Genomic DNA, 27,122 nt, shown 5'->3' with positions numbered 1-27,122 from the left:
CCTAGCTTAACAATTCATAATTATATATGATTTCTTAGGTGAGAGTAGGAGTATCAATTCTCATAGCTGGCCATTTTTGCCACTTTCTCTTCATGTTTTAGCCAATATATTGAAGGTAGTTGGCTTTTTATCATCAGAAATAACTAACAACCAAAACTTCAATGATTTTTATTACCATTTATATGATTTCTTTGATTATTTTTGGAATTCAGCAATTAAAAAGGAAAGGTTGAGCTAAGCAAGAATTGGTTGTCAAGCAATATTAAAGAATATGTAAACATCAAGCAAGAGAAAAATCCGCATTGAACTAATTAATTATGTACATATAATCTTGATTAGGTTAAAGTCGAGCTTTTCATGGCACTAAAACTCTTTCTTTCATAATCGTTATCAAGAAATAGCTGTTAGGTGCCACATTTTTTCTCAAGAAACAACTAAACCATGAAAGATCGTTCTTCTTTGTTTTTGTTTTTTTTTTTTTTTTTGAGAAACTGTTTGATTGAGAATATATATCACATAAAGCAATTGGGTTGGTTAAGATTGTGACACTAATAATAATGAGTTGAACCACCATGCTTTCTTTAACAAACAAATTGAGAAGAGAAAGAAAATGTGCAAAGAAAGATGAATTCTACAGATTGGGCAGTTCTAGTTCAATTACAGATCTTTGTTGTAGATAGGGAAGTTGATGGGAAATTGCATTAAGCAGCATTATTAGTGTAGAATTAAAAATCAGGTGCTAGCAGATTTAGGAATCATATTTGATTAATTTATAATATATAATTTCTTTTGTTTATTGAACCAACATTACCTTGAAATTTAGCTTGAGTATGCATGAAGAAATAAGGTTGTGTTTGTGCAGCCATTGTTACAGAACAGTAAGCACTACAACTTTTGAGATTTTAGTGTTTTCTATGCAATTTTCAATTAAAATTATGCAGCATTTAGGCCATGAACGGTATCATTTGACAATCAAGATCCTCTGATAGGTTCTGCCACTTAAATTGTAAAAAATGCTGGTCAAGATCTAGTTTCTGAAAAGTCCCATGAAATTTTTAGTGGTAAGAAATTAAAAATTTAAGAAGCTGTGATCTATGTTGAGAATAATCTAGCATAGTTGTTGGATGAAAAAGTCAATTATTAAAACCCCAATAATGCCCTGTTTTTTAAATTCCAGGATAGAGAAGAGGGCTCATTCATGATTAAATTCCCATTCATGGGACAGAAAATTTTGTTGTCGATAATGAGAACAAGAGAAAGAAAACATGAAATGGGTCAGTCGTTTGGAACTTTTGGACACACAAGGCAGCACTTCATATATGACCATACCATGGCATTGGCATCTCCCTTAAGACTTTAGCCTCATTCCTTATGGTCAAGGGCAATTTAATTGTGTTTGCCAAGTGAAATGGGTCCCCAAAATTTTGGACCCTCTAAGAAGTAAGGTCACCTTCTTTTGCTTGTATTTATAATTGGTACTGTAGGATACATAATTTGATCAAAGTTTGTGTTACACTGGGGAAGCAGAGCAAATAAAGAGCCATGTTCCTTTCATGTGAGTATTATTTCCTCCCCATGAGCATTTATGTCTTCTTAATTTTGGTAGTTGTTTACTTTTTTTTCAAATCACCATGGTCATCCCTCCATCTTGTTTATTTTTTTTATAAGCAGAAATTTAATTAACAAAAAAGTCATAAAAAATTTAGTCAGATACATTCAATTAAAAACCTAACTTGATTGACCACCATAATATATCCACATTACAATACATTTGTAGCCATTCGACGATTAATTTAAGTATCTGTCTCAAGAGATGCCGTGATTCAAATCCTGATAATGAAAGGAACATAGTAAATGCAGTACAATTGCAGGCTGTCAATGCACAATCATTGATAGTTAAGTTCAAAATGCGAACAAAACACTTCCTCAAGAATATCTTTTGATGTCAATGTAATTAAACTTGAGTATAGGAGAAGAAAATAGTTTGCTTAGAAACAAACATTCATTTTCTAAGAAAGAAAACAAAATGGAGGGAGCAAACAAAACAAAAGAAGTTGTACAGCTATTGGAATTGTTTGTGAATCACCCAGTCTAAAATAGCAGTGCCCTACCCAGGTCCCCACTTCCCCAACATTGGCAAAAAATGACAAGCTCATTTGAGCTAAATAATTTCAAGCGATTGAACATCACAAAAAAAAAAAGACAGAGTATATTGTGGATAATCTTGGACAGTGGCAGAGCAGGCCTAAGGTATGCTCTGTTTTCTTGAAAGATTCCAAGTCCAATTGATCATTAGAGAAGATGCCATGTGCTATTTCGTTTTCAATTCTGAGTATTTTTTTTTTAAATATTGAAATCACTTTTTATTAATGAATAATATAATTGTGTATGTGAATTTATTATTATTATGAAATTTAATTGGCCTTTATAAAAGATAATTTTTTTTTTTAAAGGACAAGTCCAGTCTTTATGAAAGCGAATTGTTTGTGTTCAGGCAAAAAGTCATTTACTGAAGAATGACAAGTCCTTCAGTTTTACATTTTCAGCTACATCGTTTATTGGTAACTAAAGGTATTTCTTTTCTTTTTTTTTTTGGTTACATCTTTAGGGCTCAAAACCCTAGCCCCTTCCCTATCAAGCATGCCCACCACTTTGAATTGAAATTAGACAATCCTGGCAAATGCTTGACTGTGTTTGGATCAAAAGGGTTGTCCTAAAAGTTAAGATCAGATATCAAGTAACAGCAATTTTTGTTTACCCTGTAATAGGGAAAGGATAGTAAATAACTTGAGTAGACTTGCTTTGATTTGACTAAGCAAAGGCACATGTTATAACTCTCATGTGAGTAATGTCCCTCCTCCATGTGCATTTATTATTATTATTATTATTATTTTTCTCTTGTTTTATTCATCAGCAGCAATGGAGGTTCTGATAAGTGATAAGCTTCATCTTTACAATTAGTTTCTTGCTTACATAATCAGAATTCACACCCCACTTATTGTTTCCTTCAAGATTCACCAAGAAAGTCTTTTTAGACACTTCTTTTTCTTGGGTGGCAAATTCGCATTTTATAAATAAACAAATTGATGGCAGCTAGTTGTTAAGAAAAGAAGTTCTAAAATAATGATCTTTTCTTTTCATTTGGGAAACAAACAACTTTTGCTCAAGATATCATATGTGCATCTGGTGATGAAGATTTCAAGATGAACAATTAATATGCGTGCCTTAGCTGGGGTATAGAACAAGAAATTAGCTTGTTTTTAGTGTTTACAGCTACATATTATGCTTGTTGTAACAGTCAAGAATGGGCAAACACTATCTAGGCCCCCACATGGGGTGCCCACCAAGTCGTAATCGGTGTTTCAGTTCAACATCAGAGGATCAAAGCCACAATCACATTGACATAGCTTTCCATTGGTTTGGTTCGGTTTGATTTGATTCCAATTCAATTTCAATTTAATTAAATTTAATGATTGAGATTTCCTTTTTCTTTTTTTTTTTTTGAAAAAATCTAGTTTAAAAACCATGCAACCCGGCGGATTCTGATCCAATTTTAAAATTGATTTTAATTTTAGCTAAAGACCTTTTTTATTGTAATGGTTGAGTCAATTCTGAACCGGATGGATCATAACCAAGTCTACCCCACTTCTCTCTCTCATCACAAACATTATGGTCCAAAAACCATATATGTCTCTGTTAGCTATCTCAGGTCATATCAGAAACTGACCAGTCATCTCTCTCTTTCTTACCCTTGTTTTTATGTTTGGGTATTATCACCAGGAAAGCAAATCCATAAAAAAAAAAAAAAAAAAAAAAAAAACTTGAGTGTAGTTGAGGAGATCAGCTTGGAGCTGCTAGCTCCACAAATCATGACTATTAATTATAACTGTTATAAATGGGAAAACAATGGGGAATCCTTCCTCTTATAACATCTTATAATCTTATCCACAAACAATGCATAACAAAACCATCATAGCATTTTACTATAATTATTAATGACAAAGATCTATTTTAGCCGTTATACCCATGTGATTTTCTGAAATTCTTTGTTCAATTCTGATAATTAAAATTAAAATAAAAAAAAAAGCAAGATCTAACCTTTGAAGATCTCTAGGATTGTTTTAAACAGTGATCGTTAGTAGAAATCTTTAAAAATAGATAAAAGAATAGAGATCCCAAAAACTAGTAGTCTATATATCATGAAGATAATCTAGTACGCTTTGGTTAATAATATTGATGAGATAAAGGTGGTATTAAAATCCCAGTTGCGAAGAAGCAAAAGCTCTGCATGGATTTGAGAGCTGCTTGTTCTTTCATTATAAAGCCAATCATGGAGTGGAAAAATATTCTGTCCTGAGTAGATATACAAGAAGAAAAGCATGCAGTGGGGTCTCTTATTTGGAACTTTTGGATACACAAAGACATTAATAGTGAAAAGACCATTTTATCCTCTTCCATATTGATGTTCCATTCTCGTTTATGTTCGCCGATTCTTTCCCAACTCTATCCGACCTGCTACGCACACAATCAAAATTTTCTAATTTCGATATGGTGCAGAGGATGGGAGAAGTAACCCACCCCAATATTAAATAGCATTATTTTTTATTAAAAAATAATTTATTTGTATATATTTAAATAGTATAATTTTAATAAAAAAATATAAATATATTATTAAGATTATATTTAAAACTTATATTTCTAACTTATATTTTTTAATAAATAAATTTATATTTTATATAATGATAAATTAAAATAATAATAAAAAAAATTCTTTGTGAGAAATCCATCCCACTCAATCTGACCTTAATTTTTTGTGAGGGAGAAAGGTGGAGCAATCCCTTCTTAACCAATCAATTGCTATTCTTAATCAGTCACAAAATATATATATATATATATATATATATATATATATATATATTAGAGATCTTTCAACTTGATATAAAGAGTTCTGAATAATTCTAAAGTACTCTTCAATGAAATTGAACCCTTATTGATCAATAAGGAACTTCCATTTTTACCAACTTCGTTATCAACTAAACTAATCTATAATTTTAGAATTATTACAATTAAAATTTTGCTTTTTACATAACAAAAAGGATACTTTACTTGATTGATAAATTACTAATGCCTCACGTGAAGGGTCCCCAACTAATAGCCTACATGAAGTATATGGAACTTTATTTTAGTTATGATGGTAATGTGGGATGAATGATTTGAATAAGAGGGTAAGTAGGGTAGATTGAGAAGACATCAAAATAATAAAGGGACCAAACAGAAATTGCTTTGAATTTAGGAAGCAAAGCAAAACAAACCCATCATTTTTCATGTGAATGTTGTCTAACACTATCATGTGCATTGTTTTCTCTCTCAAATCACCATATTTTTCTCTTCTATTCTCCTCTTGGGTTCTTATACTTTCTGGGGCAATTTTATCCATTATTAAGCAGTAAAAAAGAAAAAAAGAAAAATTGACATTCCCTTCCATTTTATGGATTTGTTGCCGGTTTATGATTATAGAGTCCGTTTGTGAAAGAGGGTAACGGACTGGGTTCTATAGCCTTTTCCCTTTGGGTTTGCGGATACCAACAGAAAAATGTAATTGGGCTTGGGCTTAAAAAGCTGACATTATTATTATTATTATTATTATTATTTAGACAGTTAACATGTCTTTGCCATGGACAGAGTCAAATATCCTAGATGGTCTTATTTAAAGCATAACTGACGATACCATCTTGGCTCAATTTATGATGGAGAAATCATTGTTTTTGGAGGAATTCCTCGAACCAAATAGCGGATTGCTTGAGATCTCTAGCTAGGTTTTTTTCATAATCTACATAGATCAAACCAAATCTTGAAGTGTAACCGATATTCCATTCGAAGTTGTCCAAATATGACCAAGCAAAGTAACCCTTGACGTTAACTTTAGACTCGCTGCCAAAACCAATTAATCATCATTAGGCAAATGATTATCCAATAAACTTGTATATTAAATTAATATCTTAGAGAATGGACTCACTTGATGGATCGGTATACATTCCAAAGATGGGTTTGATAATATTCTTTCCTCACACGATCCTCAACGGCTTGCTCCAGGGTTAGCGTTTTGTCATTGAGCTCATCAACCCCTGAATGTATAGAAAATATGAGTAAATTATCAAACCATGATGAGCATGTAATTAGGTAGCATTATTGTTGCCTTACCATTCTCAGTAATATAAATTTCTGGATCTTTGTATTCATTTTTTATGTAGTTGAGAAGATGTCGAATGCCTTCCGGATAAATGTAAAACCAAGGTGAATAAGCCTGCAAATTTGTTCTCTACATTATTTATCTTTTCTCTTTCTATCTTGATTAAATAATTTTCTTTCACACTAACCTTTTTACCAATGGGTTCACCATTCCGATCAAAAGCTGTAAAGCAAGAAGAAAGAAAATTGAAAATGTCATTCAACAAGAAGAACATTTCTCATCGTTTAATTGAATGGGAAAGTGATATATAGGTGAACTCACGAGTTTGATTAACATGATGATCGGTTGAGTATCTAGGATAATGTGGATCAACAATAGCATTTCCTTTTGCATAATTTGCAGCATAGTAGTTTAACCCAAGAAAATCATATGATCCTTTGAGCAATTTAGATTCTTTGCGCTTGAATTTTGGCAATCTATCTCCAACCAAAGTCTGCATGCTCCTTGGATATTGACCATAGGTTATAGGATCCATGAACCTGGAAGTTGCATATTAATTTAAGACTTCATCAACATATTATCATGTAAAGCCCAACTAGGATCAATTTGGAAGAAAAACTTACCAACCAAACATGAAATCAAGGGCTGTTTTGGCTGCTTCCTTATCAATTATGCTATTAGAGTATGGCTCAAACCACATAGAATTTAGTGTTATTCCAATCTTGCCCTTTTGTTCTGCCTACACAGTTAATAATGAGAAACTCAATTATAATTAATACATTAATACTATTTTTTTTATATCGCAATCCGAGTTTCTGCATACCTGGTACTTTTCCCTATATAGTTCAACAGTAGCTGCATGAGCAAGTAGTAAATTATGGGAAACTATATAAGGTTCAATGGATGAATTTCCAGCATGGCATGTTCGATTCACCCAAGCTGAGCATCGGCCAGGGGCATGAACGCCTGAGTCATAACCAAATGATGCTAAAGACCATGGTTCATTTACAGTAACCCAATACCTCACTCTGTCACTACCACCAAATTTTTTGAAGCAAAGATCCGCAAAATTACGAAAATCATCCCTGTATATTTATAATAATTAATAAGATGCTTTTTTAGTTGTAATGTGGTATATATGTACAATATAAGTGTCCAAAAGAAACTAATCCAAGGGGTTTGAATTGAATCTCTAATATTTGAGAAATGTGAGACATGAAAGCTGTGTACTTACACAATTTCAGAGCTTAAAAAGCCACCATACTTGTCTTCTAGAGCTTGAGGAGTATCCCAGTGAAAAATAGTTGCATAAGGCTCCATTCCTGCATATCCCAGCAAAAGAAATGACAAATATAATTCTGAACTTAAGGGACATTTTTGTCAAGAAACTAGAACAAGCTTTTAGAAGATGTTTGTCACCATTTTGTATAATTTCGTCTATAAGATTGTTGTAAAATTCGATTCCGTGCTCATTCACTCCTTCACGTACTCTCCCACCTAAATATTCAAGATTTGAAAAAATAAATATGTAATATAAGAAAAAAAAAATCAATATACTTTTAGGGTACAACCTATAAATATTAATTAACTCGATATTATATTTCAAAGGCTCAAACTCTGGTGATGTACTCACTGGGTATTACTCTAGACCACGAAATTGAGAATCTGAAAGCTTCAAAACCCATTTCCTTCATTCTTTGAATATCTTCCTGCAACATTAGTTTCACAGTTCTTATTTATTATTTGCGCCTAAAAAGTAAGCATAGCAGTATAAATATTTTGAGGAAAAAAAATGTTTGATTTTATACCTTGTAGACATTATAAAAATTAACAGCTTCATTTCCATTGCTACCATCGACTATCCTCTCTGCAAGATTTCATAGAAAAAATTAACCAATTATATTATTTTTACTCATATTAACTAACACATATGGACATCAATTATTCATGTTGTTTAATGAAATAGATTTTTTTTTGAAAAAGAAATTCTACTCACAAATTAATAAGCATTCATCAAACTTTATTATATTTAATTTCCTGAATGAAGAAGAAGCAAAATATAGAGCCAAAGACAGACCTGGAAAATCATGGGTGAATGTGTCCCACGTAGAAGGTCCTCTGCACTTTGTGTTTGCTTCACCTTCAATCTGAATATATTACCATAAATGAGTTTAGCTATTCAAAAAAATTTTGTTTATCAAGAGTTCAAGGACTTGAACGACACACTAGTCCTTGTTCGCTTAACAAAAAAAAGTTGAAATTACTGAGATACCCCATGTCTCCTTGTTTAAGTAATTCCGTTCTTACCAACTATACATCTACACAAAAAAAGTGTTGAATTTGTTTACAATGTAGCATGAAATCCGATTAGGTTTTCAAATTCATAACTTCACAAGCTCAAGAGTCAATTCTAGCACTAAACAAAAGCATATTGGTTAGCAGAAGAGCGTATATACTGGGCATGCTCGTGCTAAGTTTTTACCGAATCTTTTAAATTAAATTCAATAAAATTCATTGCTTATCAAAAATAGAATAGCGTTTATATTGCCATAATTCCTGAAGGCTTGCAGCATTGGAGAGAGACTAAATTATACCTGGTAAGCAGAAGTGGCTGTCCCGAAAGTGAAGTTATGTGGGAAAAAACTACGATTAAAATTATGTGGGATAATAGCAGGATCTGTCACTGTTGACACTGGCGGAGGAGGAGGAGGAGGAGGAATTAGTTCTTTGAGGAATTTCTCGAACCAAGTAGCTGATTCCTTGAGGTGTCTTCTTAGGTTATCTTCATAATCTACATAGATCAAACCAAATCTTGAAGTGTAGCCGATGTTCCATTCGAAGTTGTCCAAATATGACCAAGCAAAGTAACCTTTGACGTTAACTTTAGACTCGCTGCCAAAACCAATTAATCATCATTAGGCATATGATTATCCAATAAACTTGCATATTAATTAATATCTTAGAGATTGGACTCACTTGACTGATCGGAGTACATTCCAAAGATGGGTTTGATAATATTCTTTCCTCACACGATCCTCAAGGGCTTGCTCCAGGGTTAGCGTTTTGTTATTGAACTCATCAACTCCTGAATGTATAGAAAATATGAGGAAATTATCAAACCATGATGAACATGTGGTTGGATAGCATTATTGTAATTAGGTAACAATTGCCTTACCGTTCTCAGTAATATAAATTATTGGATCTTTGTATTCACGTTTGATGTAGTTCAAAAGGTATTGAATACCTTTCGGATAAATGTACAACCAACGTGAGTAAGCCTGCAAATTTATTCTCTGTGTTATTATCTTCTCGCTTTATATTTTGAGTAAATTATTTTCATTCATACTAACCTCTTGACCAATGGGTTTACCATTTTCATCAAAAGCTGTAAAGCAAGAAGAATGAAGATTGAACATATTATTCACCAAAAAGTACATTAATTTATCATCATTTGATTGAATGTGAAAATCATAAGTGAACTTACGAGTTTGCTCAACATGATGGTCAGTTGAGTATCTCTGAAAATGTGGATCAACAATAGCATTTCCTTTTGCATAATTTGCAGCATAGTAATTTAACCCAAGAAAATCATATGATCCTTTGAGCAATTTAGATTCATTGCCCATGAATTTTGGCAATCTATCTCCAACCAAAGTCTGCATGCTCCTTGGGTATTGACCATAGGTTATAGGATCCATAAACCTAGAAATTATATATTAATTTAAGGCCACAATCAATATATTGTTATTATTATTATTATTATTATTATTATTATAAAGGCTAATTAGAATCAAAATGCAAGAAAGACTCACCAACCAAACATGAAATCAATAGCGGTTCTAGCAGCCTCCTTATCAATTGCGCTGTCCGAGTATGGCTCAAACCACATAGAATTTAGCGTTATCCCAATTTTGCCATATTGTGTTGCCTACATAATCAATACAATGAGAAACTCAAATGTAATTAGTAAGTTAAATGGTTTAAAAAAAAATAAAATATTTTGCGCTTGTTACAATTATATTCATTTTTTGTTCCCAACTATAACCAATTTCAAAGGTTAGTTGCAATTGTAGCTTATATTCAAAATTGAATTTAGGGATTGTTGACGTGATGTCTAACTTAACAAAAATATTATTATTTTATTAATAGGTCCAATGATTCTTGCATCATAATGGTAAAAAAAACTCAATTCTTTTTCAAATTTTTGTAATTTTAGCCCAATGTAAAAGTGTGCATTATTTATAGCCAATCGATCAATTTTATCCAAATTAATAAAGTAAAAAATTAATATTTTATTACTTAATAAATAAAAAATATAAATTTCATATAATTATATTTATTTTTCACAGTAAAATAATTATGCAGGGTTTACGTGTGTATTTCAATTTCAAGTAAATAAATATGTTGTTACTTATAATATATTAATAATGTAGGTTAAAAATGAATAAAATTAAAATGAAAGGATAATTTTAAAAGAATAAAGTTGAACATGTGTTATTATTAAGCCAAATATTAAAATTAAATCCCTCATTTTTTTCTAAAAATAGTATAAAAAGTTAAAATTTCATCAAATAAAAAAATAAATTTAAATAAAATAATTTTCACTATTTATGAGTCATGATATCAAAAGAAATTACTTTTGGTTAGATTTTTTCTTTATAAAAGATTAATATTTCATTTTTTAATTACTACAAAAACAATAAAAATATTTTCTAGATTATATAAAAATTTCTTATACTCATCAACATTCAAATAAATAAAAGAAATATTATTATTTGCTAATAAACATAGTTAAATAGGATTTATAAATACATTTTTACTATATTAAATAACAAATTTTATTTAATTTGTGTCAAATGAGTCAATTGGCTATAATTAAATAATCTTTAAATTAAGTTAAAATTACGAAAAATGAAAAGGTTTGGATTTTTTTTTTTCATTAGGTTATAAGAAATGTGGGACCATTAATAAAAAAAGAAATTTATTGAGCAGGACATCATCACATTCAATTTTGACCCTGAACTATAATTACAGTAAATTTTTGAAATTAGGCTCTCCCTAAAAAAAAAAAAAAAAAAAAATACTTGCAAAAAGCGCTAAAGTTTTGAATTTATTTAACAGTTTAGTCTAATTAATAACATTAAAACTATTTTTTATTTTAATATTGTAATGCAAGTTTGTGCATACCTGATATTTTTTCCTATATAGTTCAACAGTAGCTGCATGAGCAAGAAGCAGATTATGGGAAACAATGTAAGGTTCGGTGGCCGAATTTCCAGCTGGGCATGCTCGATTCACCCAATCTGAGCATCGGCCAGGAGCATGATCGCCTGAGTCATAAGCAAATGATGCCAAAGACCATGGTTCATTTATAGTAACCCAATACTTCACTCTATCACCAAAGTTTTTGAAGCAAAGATCCGCAAAATCATGAAAATCATCCCTGTGTTTGATATAATAATTAATAAGATGTTTTCTTAGTTGTAGTGTGCTATGTATGTCCGATACAAGTGTCCAGAAGAAACTAATCCTAGAGGCTTGAATTGAATCTCCAATGTTTGAGAAACGTGAGACATGACAGCTTTGTACTTACACAATTTCAGAGCTTAAAAAGCCACCATACTTGTCTTCAAGAGCTTGAGGAGTATCCCAGTGAAAAATAGTTGCATAAGGCTCCATTCCTGCATATCCCAACAAAAAAGAAATGAAAACTATAATTCTGAACTTGAGGGACATCATTGCGAAGAAACTAGAACAAGCCCGTAGGAGATGGTTGTCACCATTGTTTATAATTTCATCTATAAGATTGTTGTAAAATTCGATTCCTTGCTCATTCACTCCTTCATGTACTCTCCCACCTAAATAGTTAAAGATTTGGAAACATAAAGATGTAATTAAGTCAATACTATACTTCAAAGGCTCAAACTCTGATAATGTGCTTACTGGGTATTATTCTGGACCACGAAATGGAGAATCTGAAAGCTCCAAAACCCATTTCCTTCATTCTTTTAATATCTTCCTGCAACGTTAGTTTCACAGTTCTTGCTCATTATTTGCACCTAAAAAGTCATCACAATATTATAAATATTTTGAGAAAACAAAAATTTTGATTTTATACCTTGTAGACATTATAAAAATTAACAGCTTCATTTCCATTGCTGCCATTGACTATCCTCTCTGCAAGATTTCATTGAAATAATTAATCACTTAAATTATTTTTACTCGCATTAGTTAGCAAATGGACATTAATATATTAATTAACACATGAACGTTAATTACAAATGTCGTTTATGGAATAAGATAGTAGTAGAATTAATTATACAAAATATATTTTTATAAAAAATATACTTCTTCCGTCCACTGCTTTTTAAAAGTTGATTTGTCCAAAATTATTTATCATTTTGAGAAAATTAAAAGGTATTAATTAATGTTTCTAATTTTACCCTTACATCTACTAAGTAAAATAATTATTTTTATAATTTCTTAAAACTCATCCTGTCACCTCCCTCTCTCTCTTAATTAGGTGAGAGAAAGTGTGATTTAGCTAAATTAAAAAGTATTTTATTAAAATTTAGGTGATTTAATTACTTTTTTCAGTACCATGCAAAAACTTTAAACTACTACACATGAAAGTGGATAAAGAGAGTAACATATAATAGATCTTTTATTTAAAAAAAAAAATCTATTCACAAGTGAATTATAAGCATTCAACAAATTTTATTATATTTAATTCCCTGAATGAAGAAAAATCAAAATGTAGAGGGAACGACAGACCTGAAAAATCATGGGTGAATGTGTCCCATATAGAAGGTCCTCTGCACTTTTTGTTTGCTTCACCCTCAATCTGAATATTACCATAAATGAGTTTAGCTATTCAAAAAAAATTTTATATAATTACACACTAATCATTCCCGGTTTACTAGAAATGCTTGGTATATATAGATAATGTTTATATTTAGTGCAGATGTATTGTTTGACAAAGCTGAAATTACTTAGATGTCCCATGTCTCTTCATTCAAGTAATTTCGCTCTTATCAATTTATATATCAACACAAGAAAATATAAGGTGTGGCTATAAAAAGTTTGATCGAGCTCTTATGAAAATGAGTTTAATAATTATTAGATTAAATATTTGCATCTAAATTCATGCATTCATTATATATGTTTTAATTAATTTTGTACAAATCTCAATAAAAAGAAATTTAATTTTATGATTATTAAGTTCATTTTCACATAAGATTAAGCTTATATTAGATATATCAAAATATATATATATATATATATATATTACTTCCTTCGTTCACTTTTTTCTACCGTCTAATTAAGAAAGAGGGGTAGGTGTTAAAATGAGTTTCAATAAATTATACAATTAATTATTGTGTTCAGTAGAAATAAAGATAAAATTGAAAAAATAATTAATACTTCATCTTCTAAAAACAATAAACAATTATGAACAAAATAACTTGTAAAAAAACTGACAACGAAAATGGGCGAAAGGAGTAGTACAATGTAGCATGAATTCAATTGAGGTTCAAATTCGTAAAACTTAATGGTTAGCAGAATAGCGTATACTGCTATAATTCCTGAAGGCTAGAGGCACTGAAGAGAGGCTAAATTATACCTGGTAAGCAGAAGTGGCTGTCCCGAAAATAAAGTCATCTGGGAAATAAAGACGATTAAAATCATCATCTGGGATATCATCATCTGCCAATGCTGGCTTAGTCGTAGGAGTAAATAAACCTAACAGCAAGCAGGCTGTGAATCCTAATAGCAGAGAGATTCTAGCAGCCATAATGGTTGTGCTATTCTGATTTCTAGCACTTAATTATGGGTTTTCACTTCTGATGGCAACGCTCCATTTTATAAGCAATAAATTGCTCACGTGATGAATTTCATATATGCATAATACATCTAACTTTTTATATATATAAAACTTTTTTTTTGTAGCATTAATTAATCCTCATTCTTAGCATTCAACATTCACAGCCTGAAATTTTTAAAATTAATTTGATGTATATCATATTAATAAAATGAAATGAATCTAACCTCATCCTAAAAAAAACATGAAATGAAATATAATCCAACACAATTAATTTTGACCATTAATGAAATTATTTTGCAAGTTCCATACAATGTCAAGGGGAGAATATATAATATTTCGAAGTAATCGTCACATGTCCAAAAATACATGTGTAAAGCATTTTAATTATTATATATATATATTAAACATTAAAAATATGAAAGGAGAGAATTTCCAAAAAGATTAAAAAAAAAAAAGTAAATTAAGCATATACAAATACTATGCTATTGAAAAAAATATATTTTTTTAAAAAATATTTATATTATCTTTTTAAAAAAAATAATAAAAGAGTTTTCATTGAATAAAGGTATAATATAAATCTAAAGTATAAATCTTTGAACTATTATAGTTTTACATAAAAAAAAAATAGATTATTCATAGAAAAAAAATAATAGTAATAATCTTAATTTGAAAGATTTAATCATTTGAATTGATTATTTTTCACCAGATCGTTTGTGATCTACCATTATTCAACTACAAGGTCCTTTTACGTGCCAGATTAGGTGCCTATCAAACTTTGATTTTCCACTAGAGAAAAAAAAAATATACCTCATATTGCAATTTTACTCAAATGATAAAACAACATATTCTCACAAATAAAGAATGAAACAATAGATTCTAATAAAAGAAGAAACAATAAATTCTTATAAAAAAGAAAATAAAAATTTAAAATCTATTAATAAGAATATATTTAAGTATAATTATAGATCCCTTACAAAAAAGATACAAGTTTAAAAATTATTAAAAAAGAAAATTGCAACAGAACAATAGAGGCAACAACAAGTGGAAACACCCATTGATGGCCATTAATAAAACTCACAAGAGGTTGAAAGAAATTTAAGAGAAAATTTATTTTGTATTTACATTTATAAATTAATTTGAATTTGGGGTTAGGGATATTGAATTTGGGCTTCTTTTATTTTAGGCTTGTGTTGAATTTTTGTAGACTCTCACTAGAATTATTTTTAAGGTCATGCGGCGTTTTTTAAGCTTGCAATTTGTATTCTAATCAACGCCATATTTGACTTTCAGTCTTGCATTAATTGCAAAAGGGACAAAAAGAAAAAAAAAAATCTCTATCGGCAATTCAGCATTAATTGCAAACAAATACCCTCATCTTAATTAATCAATAAATTGCTCACGCGATGAATTTTTTATATGCATAATATACTCGCCGACGTCTCAAAACCGAAGCACGATCTCCACTCATATATATATATATATATATATATATATATATTTCTCAATAGTAAAGTGATCTCTATCAATTTTTAAATAAAAAAATTATTATTTAATTTTTATATTTTAATAAAATTAATTATTTAGTCTTTACTTTTTAAAAATTATAATGTTTAGTTCTTATATTTTATTTCAATAAAATTTTTATTTCGTGCTAATTAATGAATTTTAATATAAATTAAATTAATATTTAATTTTTTTATCTTTATTAAATTAATTAGTTAGACTTTATGTTTTAAAAAATATTATTTTTTAATATCTTTATTTTAATGAAATTAATTAGTTAGTTTCTTTATTTAATATTTTAAAAATGTATTATTAGTTAAATGTTGAAATTTTATTACCTGGAGATTAAATTTAAATTTAAATTTTTTAATTTTTAAGTATTTTTTATAAATAATTTTCAAGCATTATTATTTAATTTTTTAAATATTATTTTTGTGCTTTCTTTATTAAGAAATAATTTTTTATATGTCTACGCTTCACATAATCAAATCACATCGATTTCCCTTTCCTCAACTTATTCTTAATTGGCACAACTTCTACCTTTTTTCTAATATTCTCATTGCAGATTTTATCTGGTTTAGTATGGCCACTTATCCACCTTAACATTCTCATCTCTGCAACTCTCATCTTAGACACATACGACTCTTTCATTACCGAACACTCACTGTCATATAATATGGTTGGTCGTATGGCTATACAATAAAATTTTCCTTTCAACTTATTAAGAATCTTGTGATCATATAAAACTCCCGTGGCACGTCTCCACTTTAACCATTCGGCTTTAATCTTATGACTAATATCCTCCTCACATCCCCTATCTATTTGAATGATTGAGTCGAGATATTTAAAGTAATTACTTTGGGATAATACCACTCCATTCAAACTAACTCATTCCCTATCACCAGTTCGGCCTTCACTGAACTTGCAATGTATGTATTCTATTTTTGTTTTATTTAACTTAAAACCTTTTGATTCTAAAATACTTTTCCAAAACTCTAGCTTTCTATTGACTTCTTTTTGCGTTTCATTTATCAGAATTATATTGTCCGTAAAAAATAATTAATTTTTAAAATTAAATGAAAATTATTAAAAAAAAAGAAAATTAAATATAATTGTAAAAATTGGAAAAGCAAAATTTTTTAACATTAACGTCTAAAAATTTTATAGAACTTCACTTATTGAAAAATTATGCTAAAAATTTCTTTAAATATAATATATATATATATATATATATATAAGTATTTTATATTATCAGATTAACTTATAAATGGGAAGAGAATATTGAGGAAATATAAAACACATTGAGAGTCTTGCCTTCAGTGTGGAAACGTGGACATTGGAAGGAGAGTAAATTCCTTGAACAATACTTTTATGTTAGGGTGTAACCTGGAGGATGAACTAGAAATTAATTTTTGAGGATAAAAAATAAAAATTAGAATTTTATTGTAACACCCCAAAATTTTTTATTTTATGAGCATTTTTAGTATTTTAATTTTTATTAAATTTTTGAAATTTTTTTGAGATTTTTCGGATTTTAAAAATGGGGTTCGATTTTCCGAAAATATAAACTTTGATGATTTTTAAAAATTAATTTAAAGACCACGTGGCAAAACTAAAAATATATTTGGAGTCTACGTATTTTTCTGAGTTTTCTGAAATTTTTTCGGAATTTTTGGACTTCGTTTTCGGTCCCGAGGCAAAGTAAAAATTTAAAATTTTGTATTCTGAATCGAACCGGCCGAATCGAACCGGACCGGATCGGACCGGTTGAATCGGACCGGCCTTTTCCTTCTTCCCTTTTTCTTCCTCGCGCGCGTCGTCCCTCTCCCTTTTCTCTCTCTTTTCTCTCTCCCCACCCCACCACGGCCACCACCGCCTTGACCCGACCGGCGCGCGTAAGCCCTCTCACCGGCCACCGCCTAAACGGCCGGAAAACGCGAAACTCCCCACAAGACGCGAGTCGATTCAGCTTCCCCGGCCAAATCCGGCCGATCCGGCCACCAATTGGACTGGGTCTTATGTCCAAAATCATCTACTCGGCGAGAGCTTTCCATAGACACCAAGAACGCCGAAATCCATTGAGCGGATTGTCCGATTTTTGCTCGGGAAGATTTTAGCCCATTTCGACTTTTGGGCTAGATTTCTCGAAAACCGTGAATCCCACAAGAAAACCGAGGCCACCAGCACGCTCCATTCGTCGAGAGCTTCGCAACAACATAAATTTCGAATTTTTTCGACACTGTTTTTCGGTGGGTCCCACGGAACTTCGTAGTATTTTTCCGAGCATTTAATGAGCTTAGAAAATTCTGAAAAATTTATGTACTAACCCCCGTGTTATGGGCTTCGTGTAGGTATCCTCGATTCGTGGAAATTCAACAGTTGACCGGGTCTGCAAATTTCGCCGCATGCACTGTTCGGAAAAGTCTCCGAATTGGACCGAGGTTTTGGCTAGCCCCCCATTGTCAGACGTCCCGAGCGCGTTCCCGAAGTCGGAATCGGCAAAGGTAAACCCGAACCTTGCTTTTTCATAATTTTCTAATGCTTAAATAGGATTAAAAATCCATAAAATATTCGTGGTAGCTTGGAAAATTACGATTCTTTTTGCAATAGCTTAGTAATATTGCTAAGGACAGCGGGGCAAAGTTTTATAAATTTTAGAGCTTGTTTGGGCAGTTTTTGCAAAAATGATCAATAATAAGGACTAAATTGAAATTTTGCGTATTGTGATGGATGACTGATTTGATGGGCCCAGGAGGGGCTGTGTGATATGATTGAACTGTGGATATAGGGATTGTGAGTATAGAAGTGTGTTTTGAACCTTTTTGCAGGTTGGGTAGGTCCTAGGTATAGGAGAGACTCTGCCGGATTTTCGACACGACTTAGGACGTAATTGGTCTTTTTCTTTGTTTGTATTGAGTCAGATTGTATTAAATAATTGTAATATAATTGTAATATAATTGTCAGGTGAGCTGGGACAGCCTTCTTCTTCCGCCCAGCCGCCTCAGTGACCACCGTCAAGTCTGTGAGTAAAATATTAATTTTAATTGTAATTTCGATATTATTATATGTTCAGCATGCCCATGCATCACTTATATGCATATATTTATGTAGTTAAACTCTAGGCACGATTTATGATGCATTGATAAATGTTAAAGTGCCATGTATGTTGTTGTGGTAATTTGGAGCAGTGTGCGTGCGTTGGCGTGCGTGTGATGTGGTGTGGACTATGGATAGGACGGGTAGACACGGCTTGAGTTCTTCTGGGACCGGTCCTTGGGTAGACACGGCTTGAGTTCTTATGGGACCCCGATTTGGTATTTAAGTGGAAGTCCGAAAGTGAGTTCTTCACGGCACCATGTTGGATTTAAGAGAGTCAGATAGGGATCAGCTCCCATATATTATGACTGATGTTACAGGGTGCGTGAGTGCTCCAAATTACCTTTTTGATGTTATGATGTGAAAATATTGTTGATGTTGCATTTCACTCTACAGGGTGCATTAGTTCTAGATAGTTATAGAGATTATGGTTAAAATTGATATTTTACTCTATGAGTCGAACGCTCACTCCTGTTCAATATTTTTTCAGGCTACAGGAGGATTTTATTTGGTTAACCTGCTTTTCTCCCTCGCAGGTCAATTATTACTGTTTGTATAAACTTGTTAAATCTTAGAATTTCCGCATGTGTTAGAAATGTTTATTTGATTTGGGACCTGTAAACTTAATATGCTATGCATGTTTGATGGATTGGATGAGGGAGCTGAGCTCCCATTTATTATTATGTTGATGAGTATGTGGAGGGTGAGCTGAGCTCCCCAATTGACTATATATTGTGTTTATAGGTCCGGTGAGTCGAAAACTCCCCGTTGGTAAGTCCATTTTATGGCCGGACTCTGTCCGTTTGTTTTCTTGAAATTGGGCCCAAATGGGCCTTAGAATTGGGTAAATGAACAGTTAAGGCTTACTACGGGCCTCGGGGGCTTTAGGCTGGCCCAGGTCCTAGTGCCGGTCCGGCCCATAGGTTGGGTCGTGACATTTATAAAAATATAACAAATAAAAATAAAAATATAATATATTAAGAAATTAAAATAAAATAACACAAATAAAATTTACATAAAAGTACAAATACTAAAATAAAAATAAAAATATTGGAAGAGTAAATCGTAGCTTTTCAAAAAAAGTATATAATATTTTATAGGTAAAATTTTAAATTTAAAAATTTTAAGAGGGATAAATAGTAATTTTTTATAACATTACTAAAATTATGAATAAAATTATATTCTATTCATTTATTTTTATTTGTCGCATTTTAAATTTCACACAGTAATTAAAAAAATAAATAATTAATTCAAATAAAATAAAATGAAAACATGGACATTTTAGATTTATATTCAACTTCTAGATTGTTATTTTTTAATATAATAATTGTTGATAAAATGTATAAAACTTAACTCCATTTTAAATAATATGTAGAACATTTTTATCTAATACTTAATTCTTCCACATTTCATCCTAAAAGTTAATTTTATCATTTAAATTATATTTAATATAATTAATTAAAATTTTTATCATTAATAATTCTTTAATATGATTTTGAAATATAAAATATTAAAAAACAAATATTAAATTATATTAATAAAATAAAATAAAAATAAGCCATGAAATGTATGAACAAAACAACTAGTTTCTATCTAATACTCATTTCCAGGACTGCATACTTACAACATGAATTGTTTTGTTTTTTTTTTTTTCTAAATTTTTTCTCTAAATTTTAGATATTTATATGCTATTGAAGCTGACTTTAATATCATATTAATAAAATTAATTCAATCTAATTTTATCTTAAAAGACACCTATGAAAATTTAAGACCATTTATAAAATTAATTTGCAAGATCCATATACAATTTCGAGGGAGAACTTCTAAAAATATAAAATAATAAATTAAGCATAAAAAAATGCTAGTGGTTTTGTAAACGCGTTGCGCGAATTATCTATAATTTTATTTTATTATTTATATTTTAAAAATATTAATAATAAAATTCTTAATTAATTATATATTTATGTTAATCATTAATAAATACATTTTTTAATAGCATTTGATATTATAAAACTATATATCATTGGATTTTAAATTTTAAGTTTTACAAATAATTTTCTTGTGAATATATATATCCCCATTTTTTAATCTAACAAAATTTTTTTTTTTTTTTTAAAAAAATTGATTTTTAGTATATATAGTATGGTGAGTAAAGTTTTTTAATGTTTGAAATCATAAACTTAAAAATTTTAAAATTTTTAAAAAATGTAGTAAAAATGAAATTTATATATTTTTTTTTGATATAAGGTAAGATTTTAATAGTTAAAATTTAAAGATGCTCAAATAAAAAATTATGATTAATATAATAAGTTAATTTTTTATATAAAAAATAAAAATAATAAAGAGATTGTGCACATGGCGTTTTTTTTAATAGAAAAGTAAGTATGAGTACTATTTAATTTGAACCGAATAATCTGAATTGAATTGCTTTAATTCTGTAATTTAATTTAATTTTTAAAATAATTTGATTCGATTTAATTTTATATTTTAAAAATTTTAATTATTTAAATTATATTCAATTTTAAAGATAAAAAAAATTGATTTAATTGAATTGAACTAATTTCTTTATTAGTTTTTAAATAAATTTATTTTTATAAAAAATTTATAAATTATATGTAATTATATATATATAAATTATTTAATTTTATTGATTAATATTTATTAAATTTAAATAAAAATTAAAATTTAATTAAATAATTAAAAAATTAAATATAAATTAAAAAAACAATCAAAACCCAAACAACTTGAAGTCGATCAATCCACGTGGTGATTTTTACAGTCTTGCATTCAGCATTAATTGCAAACAAATACCCTCATTTTAATTAATCAATAAATTGCTCACGCGATGAATTTTTTATATGCATAATATATTCGCCGACGTCTCAAAACCGAAGCACGATCTCTACTTTTCTTATATATATGCAAATATGAAATAAGCTTAATAATGAAATATTTTAATAACTTAAAAATTAAAAAAATTAATCAGATTAACCTCAGAATCTTATTTAAGATTATGAGATTTCAAATTTAAATAATAATTAAAGTTAAATAAATTATAAAAAAATAAAACTAAAATATACATACAATAAAAACAAATTAATAATAATAAAAATTACTATTTTAGAAAAAAAATTGTAATATTGTGGCTTGGATAAAAAAAAAGAGGTATATATATAATTTGGCTTGACCTTGCATCTAGCATTTACGAACAAAAAGAAGCTCGATCTCTAGTTATAATGTTTTGTTCACATGCAACATTAATTAATTCATAGTCTTCGAGAATCAAATTCGAAACATATACACTTCTAAAAATAAAATAAAAATAAAACATGGACGCTTTAGATTTATATTCAACTTCTAGATTGTGATCTTTTAATGTAATAATTGTTGATAAAATATATAAGGCTTAGCTTCTTTCTAAAAATTATTTTATAGAAGAATAATTATTAAATAATAAATAGAACATTTTTATCTAATGCTTAATTCTTCCTCGTTTCATTCTAAAAGTTAATTTTTATCATTTAAATTATATTTAATATGAGTAATTAAAATTTTTATTATTAATAATTTTTTAATATGATTGTGAAATATAAAATATTAAAAAATAAATATTAAATTATATTAATAAAATAAAAAAAAATAAGCCATACAATGAATGAACAAAACAACTAGTTTTTATCTAATACTCAGTTTGGAACTTAACACATCCTTCATTTCCAAGACTGCATACTTAGAATATGAATTAAAATTGGACATATACTACTTTAATATCATATTAATAAAATAAATTCAACCTAATTTTATCTTAAAAGACACCTATGAAAATTAAATATAGTCTAACGCAGTTAATTTAAGACCATTTATAAAATTAATTTGCAAGATCCATATACAATTTCGAGGGAAAACTTCTAAAAATATAAAATAATAAATTAGGTGTAAATAAATACTAGTGGTTTTGCAAGCGCATTGCACGAATTATTTATAATTTTATTTTATTATTTATATTTTAAAAATATTAATAATAAAATTCTTAGTTAATTATAATTTTATTACAATAATTAATAAATACATTTTTTAATAGCATTTGATATTATAAAACTATATATCGTTGGATTTTAAATTTTAAATTTTATAAATAATTTTCTTGTGAATATATATATCACCACTCTTTAATCTAACCAAAAATTTATTTTAAAAAAAAATGATTTTTAGTACTCATAGTATCGTGAGTAAAGTTTTTTAGTGCTTGAAATTATAAACTTAAAAATTTTAAAATTTTAAAAATGATGTAGTAAAAATGAATTTTAGATTTTTTTATAAGATAAGATTTTAATAGTTAAAATTTAAAAATGCTTAAATAAAAATTATGATTAATATAATAAGTTAATTTTTTATATAAAAAATAAAAATAATAAAGAGATTGTGACACATGGCAATTTTTTTAATAGAAAAGTAGGATGAGCACTGTTTGGTTTGAACCAAATAAATTGAACCGAACTAATTTAATTTGGTAATTTAGTTTAATTTTAAGATAATTCGGTTCGGTTACGTTTTACGTTTTAAAAATTTCATTTATTTCAGTTCGGTTCGGTTTTACGTTTTAAAATTTTCATTTATTTCAGTTCTGTTCGATTTTGAACAGAAAAAAAATCGATTGAACAGAATTGAATCTAATTACTTTATTTATTTTTAAATTGATTTATTTTTATAAAAAATTTATGAATTATATATAATTATATATATATAAATTATTTAATTTTATTGATTAATGATTATTAGGTTCAAATAAAGATAAAAAACAGATTAAATAATTTAAAAATTAAATATAAATTAAAAAATTCATCAAAAGTCAAATAACTTGAAGCTAATCAAAGCACATGGTGATTTTTTAAATCAGCCTTATTAGTTTAAGTGGCGCATATCGGAAGAGAATATTAAGAAAATATAAAACACATTGAGACTGTTTCCTTCAGTGTGGAAACGTGGACATTGGAAGGAGAGTAAATTCCTTGAACAACACTGATATGTTTGGGTGTAACTTGTGGTGGAACTAGAAATAAACTAGCTTGTTTGCTCTATGATTGCCTTTTCTTGCTGTCAAACGGTCTTGGCCGAGCCAAAGGAAGCGCAGCACTGATTGTTTATTTGGGTCCTCAGCTGCGGCTGCTCCACCCGATTTGATGGTAGTCCTAGGGTTTCAGGATTGAGGTTAGGGATATTGAATTTTTTTTTTCTATTATTTTATTTTAAGCTTGTGTTGGACTTTTTGTGAACTCTCACTAGAATTATTTTAAAGGTTATGAGGCGTTTTTTAAGCTTGTAGTAATTTCAAAACCTAATGAAGGCCATATTTAACTTTCAGTCTTGCATTAATTGCAAAAGGGACCAAAAAAAAAAAAAAAAATCCCTATTGGCAATTCAGCATTAATTGCAAAGAATACCCTCTTTTAATTAATCAATAAATTGCTCACGCAATGAATTTTATATATGCATAATATATTAGCCGACGTTTCAAAACCGAAGAACGATCTCTACTCATATATATATATATTTCTTAATAGTAAAGTGATCTATATCAATTTTTAAATGAATAAAATTATTATTTAATTTTTATATTTTAATAAAATTAATTATTTACTCTTTATATTTTTTATATTTTGCTTCAATAAATTTTTTAATCCGTGTTAGTTAATGGATTTTAACATTAAACAAATTAGTATATTAATTTTTCTATTTTTATTAAATTAATTAGTTAATCATTGTGTTTTAAAAAATATTACTTTTTTAATATTTTTATTTTAGTAGAATTAATTAATTATTTTCTTTATTTAATATTTTAAAAATATATTATTAGTTAAAGGTTGAAATTTTGCTATGTGGAGATTAAATTTAAACATATATATATTTTTTTAATTTTCAAGTATTTTTTATAAATAATTTTTAAGTATTTTCATTCAATTTTTTAGATATTATTTTTATGCTTTTTTTTATTAAGAAATAATTTTCTTGAATTATCACTTTAATTATTTAGAGATCTATGATAACTTATTAACTTTTTTGCACGGATAGTTTGTAAAAATAGAGAGAAACCGAGAATAATAAGGGTGTCGGTGCAATATAAGGAGAAATATATAAAAAGATGTATTAAAAAAATAAGCTGAGAGTGATAAATGAGTTTAGATATAAAAAATAATTGGAGGGAGTAAGGCTATATATGATTCACTAAAAATTGATACAGGAATAGGAATATTTTTTGTGTGGTGAAAAATTTAAATTAAAGAATTGAATAAATTATATAAAATATAAATTAATCTTGAGATAAAATAAGTAATCTTTAAAATTAAATAAAAATTATTAAAAAAAGAAAATTAAATATAATTGTAAAAGTTGGAAAAGCAAAATTTTTTAACATTAATGTCTAAAAATTATATAGAACTTCACTTATTGAAAAATTATGCTAAAAATTTCTTTAAATATAAAATTTAAATAAATAACAAATAATTTATACATGAAAAAATACTGATTAAATCTACAAGCGAAGCAAATTAAGCCTTTTTAATGTGATATTATTTTGCAAATTATATAAAAGAGGGCATTGAATATAATTGCAATAAATTGGTTAATACATGAACTATATATGCATCATCCGAGGTATCATACTAAATCACCATCTTCTAATTTTTTATTTTATATATATATATATATATATATACTCTGAATCAAATTCAAACCTAATTTATGGTGAGGATGTGGTGCTAATGCCAACTTTTAATTAATCAACAAATTGCCCACGTGATGAATTTTGTATATGTATACTGACATATTCGCCAAAACCGAAGCACGATCTCTATTATATATATACATAATATATTCGCCGACGTCTCAAAACCGAAGAACGATCTCTACTCTATATATATGTATATATGGCTTGACCTTGCAAATCAGCATTTACGAAAAAAACGAAGCACGATCTCTATTTATAATATTGTGTTCGCATGCAACATTAATTAATTAAATTCTACTCTTCGGGAGTCAAATTCGAACATTACACTTCTAAAAAAAAATAAAAATAAAAATAAAAATAAAATGGAAACATGAACACTTTAGATCTATATTCAATTTCTAGATTGTGATCTCTCTCTCTATATATATATATATATATATATAAGTATTTTATATTGTCAGATTAACTTATAAATGGGAAGAGAATATTAAGGAAATATAAAATTTATTCTTTAAATATTTATATAATTTTTTTGTGTAATATAAATGATAAAATTAAAAAAAAAATTAACGCTCATGAATTTTTTATATACAATAAATAAAAATAAAATAAAAATATTTAAAATTCTTAAAGAGATTACAGCTATTAGTTACCACGGAGGGTAACTGATAAAGCTTATTTAAAATCATAATAAGTCTCGTATATAAATAATCATTGACAACTTTCCATTGATTGTGTATGAATAGATGGATGTAGCTCAGAATTTCCCCCACTCTTTTGAAATTCAATGGGGATTTTTTTTATTGACACTCAGAACATAGTAAAGAAACGTAGCAATTTTATTATTATTGTTGTGGATCACGCAATCTGCCGTCAAAGCGTATGGAGATATTTTGGATCACGCAATCAGTCAATATGGTGAAATTTTTATGGGGAAAAAGAATATCAAAATATATGTAATTGCTGGGATCCAATCAATAAAAATATAAAGCTTTTCTTGATTTCTTCAGTGGAGTTTTTCTTTATTTTTTTTTTCTTCCACATAGAACTTGTAATAGTTACGTTGCTGATTTTCTTGCTAAAAGTGGGCTTAAAAAATCACAAGATCAAGTCATTCGGCTAATGAACAACTCTCTAGGCTTTGCTTTCACAAATTTCCTGTTCTAGTTGTGTTATTCATCCTTGAACTTAAATAATTATTTTATTTTTTTTATAAAGTTTAATTTATTATAATAAAATCATTAAATTCTAATTTTGTTTAATTTTTTTAATAATTTTTACGTTAAAAAAAATAAAATTACATTTTTACGACCTCTCTCTTAAAAAGGATGAAATTATATTTTTCTAATTAATTATCAATAAAAATATTTTTTTAATAAATTAATATTTATTAAATTTAATAATAAAATTATCCATTAATTTATATTTTTATTTATTATTTTTAAATTATTATTTTAAACATTATTACAATTTAATTGAGTTTATCTATAAAAAAAAAAATTCTATTTACTCCTTTAATTTTAAAATACTATTTTCTAATTTTTATTTCAATTAAATAATTTAAGTCAAGGGTGTCAATTAATTTACTAGTTCTCTTTAATTTTAAAAATATAATTTGACTTAAACTATTAAATTTAAGTCTTAGTTTATTGAGTTGATCAATAAATTAAACAATTACCATCACTTAAATAATTTTAAGAATTAAACAGTAATTTTACATTATTAAAAATGCAAGAAAAATCGGGGGAGGCCAGTGGGTCTTGAACCTGGATGGAAAGAGTAGATTT

The 27,122-nt window shown here is 28.1% G+C and overlaps 1 protein-coding gene across 1 annotated transcript; it reads right to left on the bottom strand.

Annotated features, from left to right (window-relative positions):
* Window positions 1-5,756: 5,756 nt before the first annotated feature.
* Window positions 5,757-13,982, bottom strand: LOC110666867 (beta-glucosidase 11-like). The gene is made up of 26 exons (XM_058151958.1): window positions 13,812-13,982; window positions 12,965-13,034; window positions 12,309-12,367; window positions 12,134-12,209; window positions 11,971-12,048; window positions 11,784-11,871; window positions 11,378-11,633; window positions 10,003-10,118; window positions 9,675-9,892; window positions 9,541-9,575; window positions 9,366-9,468; window positions 9,167-9,275; window positions 8,918-9,082; window positions 8,415-8,424; window positions 8,268-8,337; window positions 7,999-8,057; window positions 7,824-7,899; window positions 7,610-7,687; window positions 7,425-7,512; window positions 7,014-7,275; window positions 6,814-6,917; window positions 6,512-6,729; window positions 6,378-6,412; window positions 6,202-6,304; window positions 6,017-6,125; window positions 5,757-5,931 (listed from the first exon to the last, which is right to left on the bottom strand). The coding sequence occupies exons 1-26, from the start codon at window positions 13,980-13,982 to the stop codon at window positions 5,757-5,759; spliced, it is 2,931 nt and encodes a 976-aa protein (XP_058007941.1).
* Window positions 13,983-27,122: the final 13,140 nt, after the last annotated feature.

The sequence above is a fragment of the Hevea brasiliensis genome, chromosome 8 (genome assembly GCF_030052815.1).
Source record: "Hevea brasiliensis isolate MT/VB/25A 57/8 chromosome 8, ASM3005281v1, whole genome shotgun sequence".
NCBI classification, from domain to species: domain Eukaryota; kingdom Viridiplantae; phylum Streptophyta; class Magnoliopsida; order Malpighiales; family Euphorbiaceae; genus Hevea; species Hevea brasiliensis.
Note: the sequence above shows the minus strand (reverse complement) of the source record. Positions and strands in the feature narration are given on the sequence as shown.